At 44.8% G+C, this 13,086-nt stretch overlaps 1 protein-coding gene across 1 annotated transcript in view; it reads left to right on the top strand.

The window, feature by feature from the left end:
- Nucleotides 1-1,100: 1,100 nt before the first annotated feature.
- CD180 (CD180 molecule) overlaps nucleotides 1,101-13,086 on the top strand; it is a 35,280-nt gene continuing 23,294 nt past the window's right edge. Inside the window, 1 exon segment of the mRNA XM_057381270.1 lies at nucleotides 1,101-1,208. Within this exon segment, the coding sequence (XP_057237253.1) occupies nucleotides 1,101-1,208 (108 nt within the window).

The following is a 13,086-nucleotide window of genomic DNA, read 5'->3' as shown; positions in this document are numbered from 1 at the left end:
GACAATGAGCTGGAAAGGGGCCAAGGAGACTTCCAGACGCTTCACAACATAAAATTGTCTCTAAGATTTAAACTGCTGAGAAGCAAGTCTCTGTAAAAGCAAAGCTGTTTCATCCAGATCTTTTCAGTTTTGACACACAGGTAGATAAATCATATCAAGAGGTGAAGCAGCAGCCAATATCTGGGGTCATTTTTGCTTTATTTGTAGCACTGGAGGAAGAAGGAGTRAACTGAGACAATTCTTTTAGTTCCTAAAACCCTTTTTCTTAAGTATCATTTCCTTGTCCTAATCATCTTTAATTGTGGTACAGAAATGCCTCAAGTATCCAAAGCCAATTTAAGAAATATATGACTTGAAAAGGATAGCACTAAAACAGCCTTCAGAGAATCGTAAAATTATCTGGGTTGGCAAACACTTTTAAGGTCATCAGGTCAAACTGCTTTAGGTGAGATTAAATGAGGTTTATACCCAGTCTGGTCCATACRCCCTCAGCAGCAGAAGGTGAGGTTTCTCTCCAGAAAATGCTCTAAGAAAAGACCTCCACAGACATCAAAAGCCTGCAAGAGAGAAACCACCCCCACAGGGCAGCTGCTAGGCCAGAACAAACYGGGTCTTGTAGCTCCCTCCACACAGGTTCAGTGCAAAATATGTCAGTGAGGCACCTGCCCAAATTCAGGAACATGCTTGCACACCTGGCTAAAGAGAGTGCTGGTGAGATCTGCAGCTTCAGGCATATCATCCCAACAAAATTATGGGTTACTTCAGGGCCAAGCATCTCCCAGGCTGGTTCATTGCAAACAGTGCGGCAAAATGTGAACATTACTGCTCGGACTGCTCTGAGCTGAGGATCACAAAAGAGGGCGGTGTGTGTCACAGGCAGACKGAAGAGCAAACACATTTTCCCACCTCACCATGTCTCCCTGCCTCCCYGCCATCATTCTGTGACATGTGCAATCACACAGATATCCTTCATTTGACYTTTTCATCTCTAAGCGTCCGGTGAGCTGACCGACAGGCTTCTCACACACCACTTTGTCACAGCAGGAAGACAGAAATAGGTGTGTGAGTATTGCTGCATTTCAGTCCTATCAGCAGCGATCATGGGACCAGATGAAGTCTTTGCACTCATCAGATTCCTGTGGTCTACAACATGCCAGGAGTTTGACCACAACTCCCTGGCGTACGTGGATGGCTTCTGTGATTCCCAGGTGGTTTCTCATCAAAATATATCCAAGGCCTGGACCTGCTTAACTTTCGAGAACAAATGACACCGACACAGTCATGGGCTCCAAAGATAATTATTCCCTAAAAAAATACACAGGTTTTGGGGTAGAAACAAAGGTCAGCAAACAACCACCGCTTGTGGAGCCACAGATAAAGAGTCAGAGCAAACCAAAGGAGACAGGGTTATCGATCCTGTTTTGTTTGGGAGCAACAGACAAGGAAGGCTTCAATTTTCTTTTTACATAACCAAAACAGTACTTCAAAAGCAAGACCTTAAAATCTAGTCATTTTCTTTATTTTCAAATAAGAGGTATCATCACTTTCCCATTTAACCTAATCCTTAACCTCTCTTCTCTCTCCCTTTCCTCTTCTGGCCAGTGCTGTTCAGACACCCCCCAGGTGACTGCAGAATTAAGGCAGTAATGCTCGGTGTGAAAGCAAGATAAATCTCTGGGTTTTTTCAATGGAATGTGRTATTATCTTATTATTCAATTCTGCAAGAAAAAAAAACACCTTGAATCAATACAGAAATAATTAAAGGCCCCGGACACTGGTTTGATCTCCAGGCAGAAGAACAAAGTCTCTCTGTTTCTCTCCCTTTTTACCACATTGCTGGCACAAAAAGGTACAAAATGTGCAGAGATGATTCAATAAATCAGTAGAAAGACTTGTAGCTTTTTTTTTTTTTTTTAACTTGAAGGATGAAATATAGGAGAAGGACTGCAAAAAGCAGGGAGGGAGAGCTAGGAAAAGGCAGCAGATGTTGTAAAATATCTACTTTCATGTTCCCTGTGCATCAGAAATGTGCAGACGTATGTTGGCAGAGCTACAGTCGGTGTCCACAGCGAGGCTACATTTTACACATCTGGAAGYTATTTGGCAGGGTGTAGAGTTCAAATGTTTTCTGCTTCAGCTGATTTCAGACATACCTCTCAGTGACGGGCTGAGCTCGGGACAGCTCAGCCAACACCATCCTTGAAGGAGTCGCTCGCTGCTGTTCCAGCTCGCCTGCTCCGACTGCTGTCAGCAGCAGGCACGGGGCTGGGCTCTGCTCTTCCCTCTGGCTAAGGGGTGCCAGGAGCACTCAGCAATGAGAATGATAATAGAGGAACTGGGAGGAGAGCAGGCAGAAGAAAATGGCACCACAACTCAGCAAAGCCTGGCCTCATATCAAGAAACAGAATGTACTTGGATGGAATCCAGGGTGTGAGTTAACTGGAGTGCAGAGCAAGCCATTCAGGAAATAAGAAGGTCGGCACTGCACAGAAACACGGAAGGGTCATATTAGAGCCCATGTACTTTTTTTTTCAGAAATCTCTCTGTTTAAAAAAATAAATAAATACAAACAGAAAGAAAAGTTCAGTTTCTCTGCCCTAAGAGAAAGGCCATCTTGAACCAGCAGGGAAGGTGAGGCACATTGCAGGGTTGGGGGCTGCTTGACATGGCACTGGCCCAGTGTGGGAGYTTTCAGCAGTCACCAGAGGTTAACCCTGCTTTGGTAAGAAATGTTTCTCAGCAGGGACACCCTCCTAGGATCTCTTCATAATCCAGCTGGCACAACCCAGTGCCTGTGAGCTACCTGCTGAGTCTGGTGAGGAGAGAGCAAGTCCTCAGTGTGGTGTGTGATTCATGTTATCATGATGAGCTTTCCAGGTACAGAACACAACACCTTGCAGTGACAAGCCTGCCTGACATTTCACTGTGACCATCTAACCACGGTGACAACAGAGCCCTGCTGATGCTGCAGATCCCGTAGGTATGGAGCAGCACAGCCAGGCTTCCCCACAGCACAGGTTCTGGCTGTGCCACCGTGGGAACCAAGCCAGGACTCCACTGGTGAGAAAAGATATCTGGTGTTTCTTCCCAGAGGGAGCCAGGGAACACCTCTGTGACCTGCCCTTGGATCACTTAATGTTTCCCTTATTTTCTCTGGAGTCTCAACCATGCACGGGGCCTTAAAGCAGTAACGTGATCCTTTTGAAGCTTGACACACTTCAGGCTTGCCATGTAGAGTATGTCACACACCTCCAATTCTGCATTCATCTTCTCTGCCCAGAGCCATTTGGGAATTACAACAGGGAAAGAGAGGAGGAATGGGATGAACCAGTATCTAAAAGTAGCGTGCCAAGGCATTATCACTGAATAACACTGTCAGTGACAGGAACATTTTGCAGCACAGTGCAGTTCTTGCAACACCTCCTCCTCCAGCTCCCCCACCCTCCCCACTATTTTTATTTGCTCTGTGCACTCTCTGACAACAATCATACCCAGATGCAGGTGATGTCACACTTCTGCTTCCTTCATTCCCCTTAAAACTTGAAAAGCAGAAATATTTGTTCACTCAGATTGTTGCTAATAGCACAGGCACTGGTGGAGTACATGCAGTGGAGTGGTGAGGGGGTGGAAAGTCCCTGTGCTGTAACACGGGCCACTGCCCTCATCTCTGCCACCAGCCCAGGTGTCCAGCTATGTAGCCCCACTCTGGAAATCTCCAGCAGCAGAGGCTGTCAGCTGGGCTTGTCCTCAGAGGGTGCTGCTCATCTACCTGTCAGCCCAGCCATCAAGCCTTGCACTGACATTTTYCCTGGGTCAGCATATCCAAATATTTTCTCGTGCTGACCCTATCACCTCTCTCCCCCAGGCTCCTCCTTCCCAGGCTCCCCCATGTCATTCCACCACACACCCTGACAACTTCTCCAAAACAAGAATCCCCTCCCTCCCCATTCCTCAGCTACCCACAGCCCTCCCATTCTGGCACTGACACAGAGATTCTTTAGATGACATAATGAGAAGTTCAGTCAGGGATGAAAAAAGCCCAAGAGAAACACTAAGATGTTTTATAAAAACTTGAAATGACCAGCAAGTCAGGACTTTTAAACCACTGGTTCTATACATCAAAAATAGAGCCAAGGAGAAGGAAGAACTCAGACTCATGGCATAACAAAAATGGAAACTGGAACAAAGTTAAAATRTATCTGATTACAAAGACTGAGAGAGCTGGGATTGCTCAGCCTAGGGGAGAAAAGATCTTATAGCACTTTGTAGTACCTGAAGGGAGCCTGCAAAAAGATGGAACRGGACTTTTACATAAGACAAGGAGGAATTGCTTCAGACTGAAAGAGGGCAAATTTAGATTGGATATTAGTAAGAAATTYTTTACTGTGAAGGTGGTGAGACATCGGAACAGGCTGCCCAAAGAAGCTGTGGATAAAGTATGGTCAGGTTTGACAAGGCCCTGAGGAACCTTCTAGTGGAACATGTCCCTGCCCATGGCAGGGGTGTTGGAAACRAGGTGAYTGTCAAGGTCCCTTCCAACCCACACCAGTCAGTGACTGCGGTGACTGGACAATCTCAGCAGTCTGAGACCCAGGTAATTAGTCTGTTCCCTACAAATAGCTTTATTAGAAAATACACACGAAACATAAATATCAAATTCACTTCTTTTTTTCAACCTGCTATACCTAGCTTAGCAATTCCAATATGACACGGTGCTGGYAGGTGAGCAGTCTGCAGAAGAGGAGTGGTTTAACAACAATGTCCAACTGCTTTGCCTCAGCACAGCAGCTCACCTCCCCTATCCCAGCCTAAAGGAATAAAGGAAAATGGTTTCGAAATGGGAGATCACCCACTGGAACCACCTGAAACACCTGTGCTTGTCTTCTATGTAYATACTGAGAATTACAAAGCAAGCTGCAGGTTGTCCCTTGATGATTTTCCATGTGAAAGAAGAAAAAGGAGCTGCGAACCAGGGAACAAGCAGCAGGTAAACCAGGTTAGGGAAAACAAACAAGTACCTAAAGYCAAGTTGGTAGCAGGAGCCCTGGGGCAAGGATGCAGCCTGTGTGACTCAGAAATATGTGATCTTTCCCAGGGCCAGGAGAGCAGAGAGATGTTCTGAGTGCTAGACCAGCTGTTTCCCTCAAGACCACTTCAGAAAAACCATAACCCCAGCAGACTCACGTGCCTGAGCTCTCAGTCACAGCACAAACAACTGACTTACTCCACCTTGGCAAGGGTGGTGTTAGCAGACWGGGGTATAATGATCTGAGAACATAAAGTAACGAGGTCTGTGGACAGAGGGGAACATACTTTATTAGATTCACTGATACATTTAGGAAAATAAAATAAAAAAAAAAAAAAATCCAGAGCAGCTTTCAGCATGCAAACTTTTCCTCAGGTCTGAAATGGAATGTGTTGCCCCAGGGGACAGCCATGATCCATGGGGAGGACAAAGATTGTGAGAAAATAACAGTATACTGAAATTCAGTGGATTATTCATGCATATTTGGAATATTAAGTATCAGGATGGCTGTTGAGTAGCCCAGGGTTTGGCCAGGGGAAGAGGGCAGCCAGCTGCCTGCCAGGGGCTCTCCAGTGGGAGCCAAGCAGGCTGCGATGGGCAGAGCAGACCCTGCCACAGCTGAGCAGGCTGGCATGGGAACCCACCTGCCTGGGACACCAGCAGCTGAGGATCAAGCACTGCCCAGCTTCCCAGGCTCCCMGGGATTTCCCAACAACACGGCAGCAGCAGCAGCAGCACATAACTCTGCTCACTGCCCTGGTGGAAGTCCTGCTCATGAGCAAAGCTGCCTGGCCTGGTGAGGCTGCAAAGTGCCTCACTTGTGTTCAGGCTGAGCTGGGAGCCTGTGAGCTGTCACTGCTGCAAAGTGCACTGCAGTGGGGCCCTTTGSGGGTTTTAGAATTCTGCAAAAAAAGGGTGTACAAGAGATATTGTTATTTTTTCCAGCTGTTCGCAGAACTTGCCACATCTGTACAGAGCAACTTTTTTCAAAGGGTGTGAAAGCCCTTTCAGTCAGCCTCAAGCRCACTGAGAGAAATAAATGCTCTCTTCCCACTGAGATAAAGATCTGGTGGCACATGAAGAAAGGCCTATGCTCCCTTGGAGAAAAGACAAAACCCAGTGCATTAACATTGTTCTGGYTGAGCAGAGGCCACTGCAGCTGCCCTGCTGCATTCTGTATTCTCTTTCTTGCCATCTGTAAAAGGGAAAGATGCTGAAAGYGTAGCCCAGACCTGCTCCCACAGTCAGAAGTCAAACAAGAGCATGGAAGGAGAGCTTGCACCTGATTTTGAATGATTGTTTGCTGAGCAAGACCTCTGCACATATAAGCTAGAAAAGACTTGGTCTGGTAGAAACAGAWCTATGTAGCTTTGGATGAGGGGGTGAAACTAATTAGAAAAGGAAGTGAGAGACAGCAAGTGGTAGGATTGAATACATGGAAACTGTAATTTTTGCCATTGACATGGAACAGCTTCAGATCCAGTAGTGAATGGTGATTTTGACCGTTCTGTAGCAAGAAACATTCTCAAAATTAGAAAATTATGGTAGTCAGAAATAATATCTAAGTTTCAAGGAAATGCAGGAATAGGGTTAATAGTCACTCACAAGGGGTTATTGTAAAATGGAAAAAGCCATACTTGAGTGAAAAATGAACYGTTGAGTTGCAAGGCATAATCTTTATCTAATGTCTTATCTTCACAGCAGGTTTTATGCTGTAATGAAATCCCAAGAGCTGATGAAAAGGGAAGGCAGCCTGGCAAAATGAGTGAGGCACTGTCATTGCAAACTGGCCTGAGTTCCCACTGCTCACGCTCACTTGCAAAGCTTGATGCCTCAGGTRGGAGTTACAGCAGGTGACTGGTTTTCATTTATATATGAAGCTCAAAAATCATCTTTCTCTGGTCAGATAACAAGAAGCCAGTTCGCTATTTTTTAAAACCGTATATGTGGTGTTAACCAGATTGAAAATAGAACCAATTTCCTTTCAGTCACAGAGCCTTAGTGGGAAACCAAAAGGCATCAAATGATCTCACGGTCTGTCTTTTATCCTTCACCTCTCCTAGGATGCTATCAGCTGTGATGCTTGGAACAGCATCGGGACCCTATCAGCTAAAACTGCCTCAGACAGTTCAGGAAGAAAAGCAAGTGTCTGAAATGCTACCACCACACTTCTGCTTCCCGAGAAACCATGGGGAGGTTAGAGCAGAGGTTTCTCTGCAGCCTCTGCAGTGTCACTCAGCACTGGCCATCTAAGGCTCCTCTTCAGCATTTTGTAGGCAAAGAGTTTTCTGACTATGGAGCACTGATGCCGTGCTATCRGTACCTGGTGTTTGCCATTGCTGCTCCAAGTGACTTTCCCAGAGAAAGACTGAAATTGGGTATGTTGCTTTTGTGTGCTGCCAAAATGCAGCTGAAGACAGGAAATGGTAGGTCACTCTGCAGATGTCAAGGATGGAGAGGAAATACTTCTCCCAGAACGACAAGGACGTTTTCCCATCCCAGCCAACATGATAGAAATGAGGGGTGTATTGGTGGGGAAGGGCAGCTGCTCCAAGCTTCAGCTGCCCTGCAGCTCTGGTTTTGGCTCTTCTCCACTCCTAGGCTCAATGACATTTGTGACCATTTCCTTGTGGACTCAACCCACGGTCACAACATGGCTGGAGTGACTCTTACAGAGAGACGCCTTCCTRATGACTGCAGCTGTCATGGTTTGCTTCACACCCAGTGCAGATCTGTGCTGCACAATTTTGCCCTCTTGTTTCAGCTACACTCAACCCTGTCCATTCCTGTTTGGAAAGTAACAGACTGAGCTTGGATTTGGAGGGCAAGCTCTGTTGAAAATCAGGGTTTTCTTCACATTTAGACACAATACCTACATGTTCATGAACACGAGAAAGATAACTTGAGAAAATGCAAGAATTCAAAAGCAAGTTTTCTTATTATCTTTTGTACCACAGACCTCCATCCTCACCTAGTAGTCTAACCTGGTGCTATAAACTACCTGCAAAAGGGTTCAGCTCATATAACYGTGGCAAAGCCTGCCCTGCCCTGCCCGCCATGGCCCTGGGTGCTTGGTGCCATCCTGCAAGGAGGGGCAGGATGTGCCCAAACCCATGGGCACAGGTCCTCTGCACTTTTCTAATTGATGCCAGATATTGGCTGATGATCTGAAGTTTATATGCACTGTGTCTTCGGGATCGTTTTCCTTGCAGTGCCATGAGTGCTGTTTTCATTTAAAGCATGTCTTGCTTTGCTATTGTTTAACCCAGTCCTCTGTCCTGTTATGTTTTTCTGTGTTAAATCACCATTTTTACTGGACCACAGAGAGAATCCTGCTTTTTTACCTCAATTGCTACCTGTCGTCGCACGTACAGAGGATTTCAGAGGTGACCAAAATGCATYTGTTGATAATGCAGGTCAGTGTTAGCCAAAAAAGGCGGGTGGTAATTTTTAAACAAGCCATGTAAGTATTTTTACAGTGTAAAAATTAGAGTATTTCATTTGAGATGAGAGTAACACATCTGMTATCTCCAAAGTAAAATTTTCCATTTCATTATGTTTCACTGGGAAGAAAAAGAGCACCCAAACTTGGGTGGTTTGTTTTTCCCTCCTGGCAGCTGAAACATAGTTCTGTCCAATGAAGATCCTTTACTCAGGACTTTCATATTCCTTTCCCACAGTTCCTTTTGTCTGCAAAAGTACTTTCCAATGGATATAAGTTCTAACCAAGACATAGGTTTGTCATTACATGAACCTCAACAAATATATAAGACAACAAGAAGYGACTGTATCAAATTTGTTTCAACAATCAGCCTTATCAAACTGTGGAAAAAAGTGAAATCAAGAAAGGTAGCACTGACAAAGTTTTACTTACATATTTCCATATGTGAATTATGACTTCATAACTTGATGTTTTCCATGCAAAACAATATGAGCTGTGACCCCATTTATCTTTACCATTATCTGATATTTGCTGCTTCATTGACACCTCTGCAGAAGACGGTCTGGATTCCAGAGGTACCGCAGGACACATGGGTCCCTTCCAAAAGGCCACTGATTGCTTTCATCTTCCCACTAGTAGATTTGTCAAACAGAGGCTCAGGTCTTTAGGAGCTGCAGAGATAGGGTCTGAAAGGAAAAAAAAAAAAAAAAAAAAAAGGTGTTTTAGGAAGCAGTAGCTACAGAGAATTACCCTGCCTCGTTAGCAATCCACGCCTTTTCCTGACCATATGACCATATCATCTCTACTTGGGAAAAAGAGACAATGGGACTGTAACAATCATGGAGGAGGATATAATCTTTATCTGAAATATTAACTACTGATGTGGAGCTCTCTGAGGACCTGATAGCTGTCTCTCGCCACACAGCTGATCCACAAAGCCATGCCTTGGACCACCTCCCTTGGGCAGCTAGGTGGAAATCCTATTCCACTCAAACATCACAAACATTTCATACCAGAATGAAAACCAGAMCAATATTTTTGAGAGAAAAAGCCACAATTCTGCACTCTGAACCTTTGTTTAAAATAATTACTGAAAAAGCAATAGGGTGAGGTTTAAGCCTTGTTTCTGCCTCATTCAGAAATGACCTGAAACCAGAGGTCCAGCACCTCAAGGGAGCCCAGTGGGACACACACAAACCAAGCTCCAGGCTTTGCAGGGAAACTCTGGAGTGCAGAAGAAACCCCAGTGCCAAGCGCCACTGCTGAAGGATCTAGCTTTCAGGGTGCTTGGCAACAAACACGGTGCCAAGGCTACGGGCCGTGATACAGGAAAGGTACAGACATTCCCCTGTTTAACCTCTGTGAAGCTGAAGAGCGTCAAACAATTATTCTTTGTGTGAGCTAAAACAGAGTTTGCACACTACTTCTTTCTTTCAAGAAAAATATTTCACTGAAATAGCCTGTTTATGGGCTCCAGCTGCCAGAGAGAGAAGCCCAGCCTCTTGCCTGCAATGGTAAGTCAGTCAGAGGCTTGCAGTTTGACCACAGGGTATGTGGGTCTGAGCTCCCGTGTGTGAACACCTGGGATACCAGGGCAGAAGTGCAAAGGGGATGTACAGCTCCAGCCTGCAGGCAGCTGCCTCTTTCTCTTGCATTCCCATACATTGAGGCTTCAGCTTTCAGACCTGCCCTGCAGTCTCCTTGTTCTTTCCTCTGAGGAAAAACTGAYCTTGTGATTCTCAGTCCTGTTCAGGGAGCCTGGAAGCTGCCCAGGAGATGCATTTTGACTTCCAGAGCTGCCAGCCTCCCTGAAGCAAGGTGCTATGTTTAACCTGTGTTTGTCTGTGCTGGCAGACAAAGGCCTCTGGAAATTTCTGCTTTGTCTGGAGTGAAATAAATTGGAGGACATTAACAGCATTAAATTTAACAGTAACACAGATTTGGGTAACARCACAAGCTTATGAAGAAATATTTGACCAGACCACTGCAGCTTCTTGAGCAACAGGACTGCAAGCCCAGTGGAACATACTAGATGTAAAACAAAATCACACCCTATATCTGACCTCACTGCTTGGAGTTTTGCCTCATTAAATGTCTTTAGCAATCATTTTTCAGCAAATGGAAGCTGCAATCCCCAAAGAAGGAAAGYGGTGCAGGAGAATTAGGTAATTTTCTTCTAGACTTTAGAAGCACTCACTTCAAATGTATGATGTGATGAAACAGTAATTGCATCAGGTCCACACTGTCCCTCTGTTTGGGGTCCCGTGGGCTGGAGCTGATTCTGTGTAAGTGGAGAATCAACTAAGCAGTGCTTTCCTGTACCAGCTTTTCTGTAAATTCTCCTCAGCAAGGAGCTTGGCATTGCAAATAAACAGTTCAGTTAGTGCTGATGAAGAAGAGGTGGAAATGACATGCCACAGCTGTCAACTAATCCTGTTCTATTATGGGATTCTTTCTTTCAGGTTTGGCAGCCCACACTAATCCCATCACTTCTTTGGGGAAGTGCTCTTTGAGCAGAGCATGGCAACCTGCTGAGCAGCATCCACRGCAGAAACAGAGCACAGCTCCTCTGAATTAAGCTCTGCATGCAGCAGAGAAAAGTCACACGGATTGTGCCACTTTGGGAAYAGATGTGTGAGAACAGAGGTCCCCACTTCATTGGAAGAAATAATTTTGGGAGCTGTGCTGTAATCCCCACTTGATCACATTCAATTAGCAATTGCAGGCAGTGGGGATGGCCAGAGCAGCGCCAGAGGAACAAAAGGGCAGCTGGAGGTGGAATCTCATTCTTTGGAAGAAGCTAGTTGGTGCAGGCCTTGGGAGGCTTCACACCATTTGGCTTAGTTTCTAACTATCTGGTTAAAAGTCTGGCTTTCAGGGTAAATTTGGTTCTTCCCTTTGATCTTCTTACTGGTGAAAGGCCCAAAGGGAGGAAGGTTTCAGGCAGAGCTGTGTAAGACCTCTCTCCCTCCCATCAGGCTGCAGGTCACCATAGCTTGAACAAGTTGTTCTGCAGCATCATCTCTTTTTCAGTCATCTGAACATTCTGGAATCCACAAAATCAAAGCATCCTTATATTATATATTTTATTGCAATAGGCAGTGTTCGGCTGGAGGAAGGTTGAGGAGTTTGTTGAAGTGTTTTGAAATAATTAATGTATTTTGTCAGAAAAATGCTAAACTATTCTACTGTTTCCCTTCTTTGTGAAATTCCAGGAGAATCAAACTGATTTCATAGAACTCCTCGGTTTTAATGGAAATGTTTGAAATTTCTTTCTCCAGCTGGACATTTCTATGGCTTACAAAAAATGTCTGAAACTCTTTGTCATAAAACTCCAGAGTAATAGCACTACATTTGGAAGCTGGAAGCATCATATTTCAGATGCTTATTCAATGCATTGGACATAGCCCCTGATAACTTCTTAGAATTTAATTATAGAAGTATGTAAGAGAAGTAGCTCAAAAAAAGTGTTATCTGAAACAGTAATTCCTGCTGCAGCTGARGTACAATACAGTATCTGACTTGAGGATTAAGTGTCAGCCAATCCAGTCTACCTTTCCATATGCCCAAACCACTTGATCTCATCTGGAATTTTCAATTTCTCCCCTATGCTCACCCATGCACCATTTCTTCCCTTTTACAGGCTACATCTTTCTCATCTACCTCTTTACTAAGAAAAACCACCAAAGCCACATTCTTAGCAACACTATTCTTAGCTTTTTGTTTCCCCTGTAGGAATCGCACAGTTCATGTTACCACGAAACAGACTGACAGAATTTTATTTGCCAAATCTAACTGCAGCTTGAGCCAAGTCTTCCACAAGTGATAGCTACCTTTGTTTAGACAAGCTACATGCTACAAAGTCTAGTATCAYGTTCCTCAACAGACACTCAAAATAAGAGCCAACGAGGAGCAGTGACATTCAGAGCTCATGACAAAGCCACATTAGAAGTGGTGAGATTCCAAATATTCACCCCATGTCAGAGTGCAGCCACAATTAATTGCAGAAGAAACTCCTACCCAGGATACAATTTTCTTACACTTTTGTTTCATTCTGCACCACCTATTGCCATGGAAGGCAGAGCTGTGCCACCTGACATACCAAGGAAAGTCTGAAACCTCTGAAGGTTGTCCTCCCTTTCAGTTTGCTCAGTGCAAAATGCTTGAAATGTTTGTGTTGTAGACTCATAGAAGGTTACAGCTGGAAAGAATTTGAAGAGCTCTGAACTTCTCACTACTGYTCTAAGGCAGAATCAGCTGCTCCAGAATCAATTCTGGGATACATGTCTCCCTGTGGCTCTTGAAAACTGGCATCCTAGTCCTGCAATTCACCATCATTACCATCAGAAAGCATTTCCTATTTTCAAACCAGAAACTTCTTCACCAGTGTTTGCAAACTGCTATGCCCTTACTCCACAGCAGTTCTACAGCAGCAAAACTTTCTTCTTCCTCATTCTCCCATTCTTTGGGCTAGAAAACCCTCAGTCTTTCACCATCAAACATTATTTGCTGCATCCCATACTGCTCTTCTGTGGACTTTTTCCAGCTGGTGCCCAACTTCTTTGCTTTTGACACAGTCCCTGATGTGCTTTGATGACAGTCAGTGCATCCCCCTGGA

This window comes from Malurus melanocephalus, unplaced genomic scaffold (assembly GCF_030028575.1).
Source record: "Malurus melanocephalus ecotype Western Australia unplaced genomic scaffold, MMel_1.1 scaffold_503, whole genome shotgun sequence".
Classification (NCBI taxonomy): Eukaryota; Metazoa; Chordata; class Aves; order Passeriformes; family Maluridae; genus Malurus; species Malurus melanocephalus.
The sequence above is the reverse complement of the archived record's forward strand: the minus strand, read 5'-3'. Positions and strand labels throughout refer to the sequence as shown.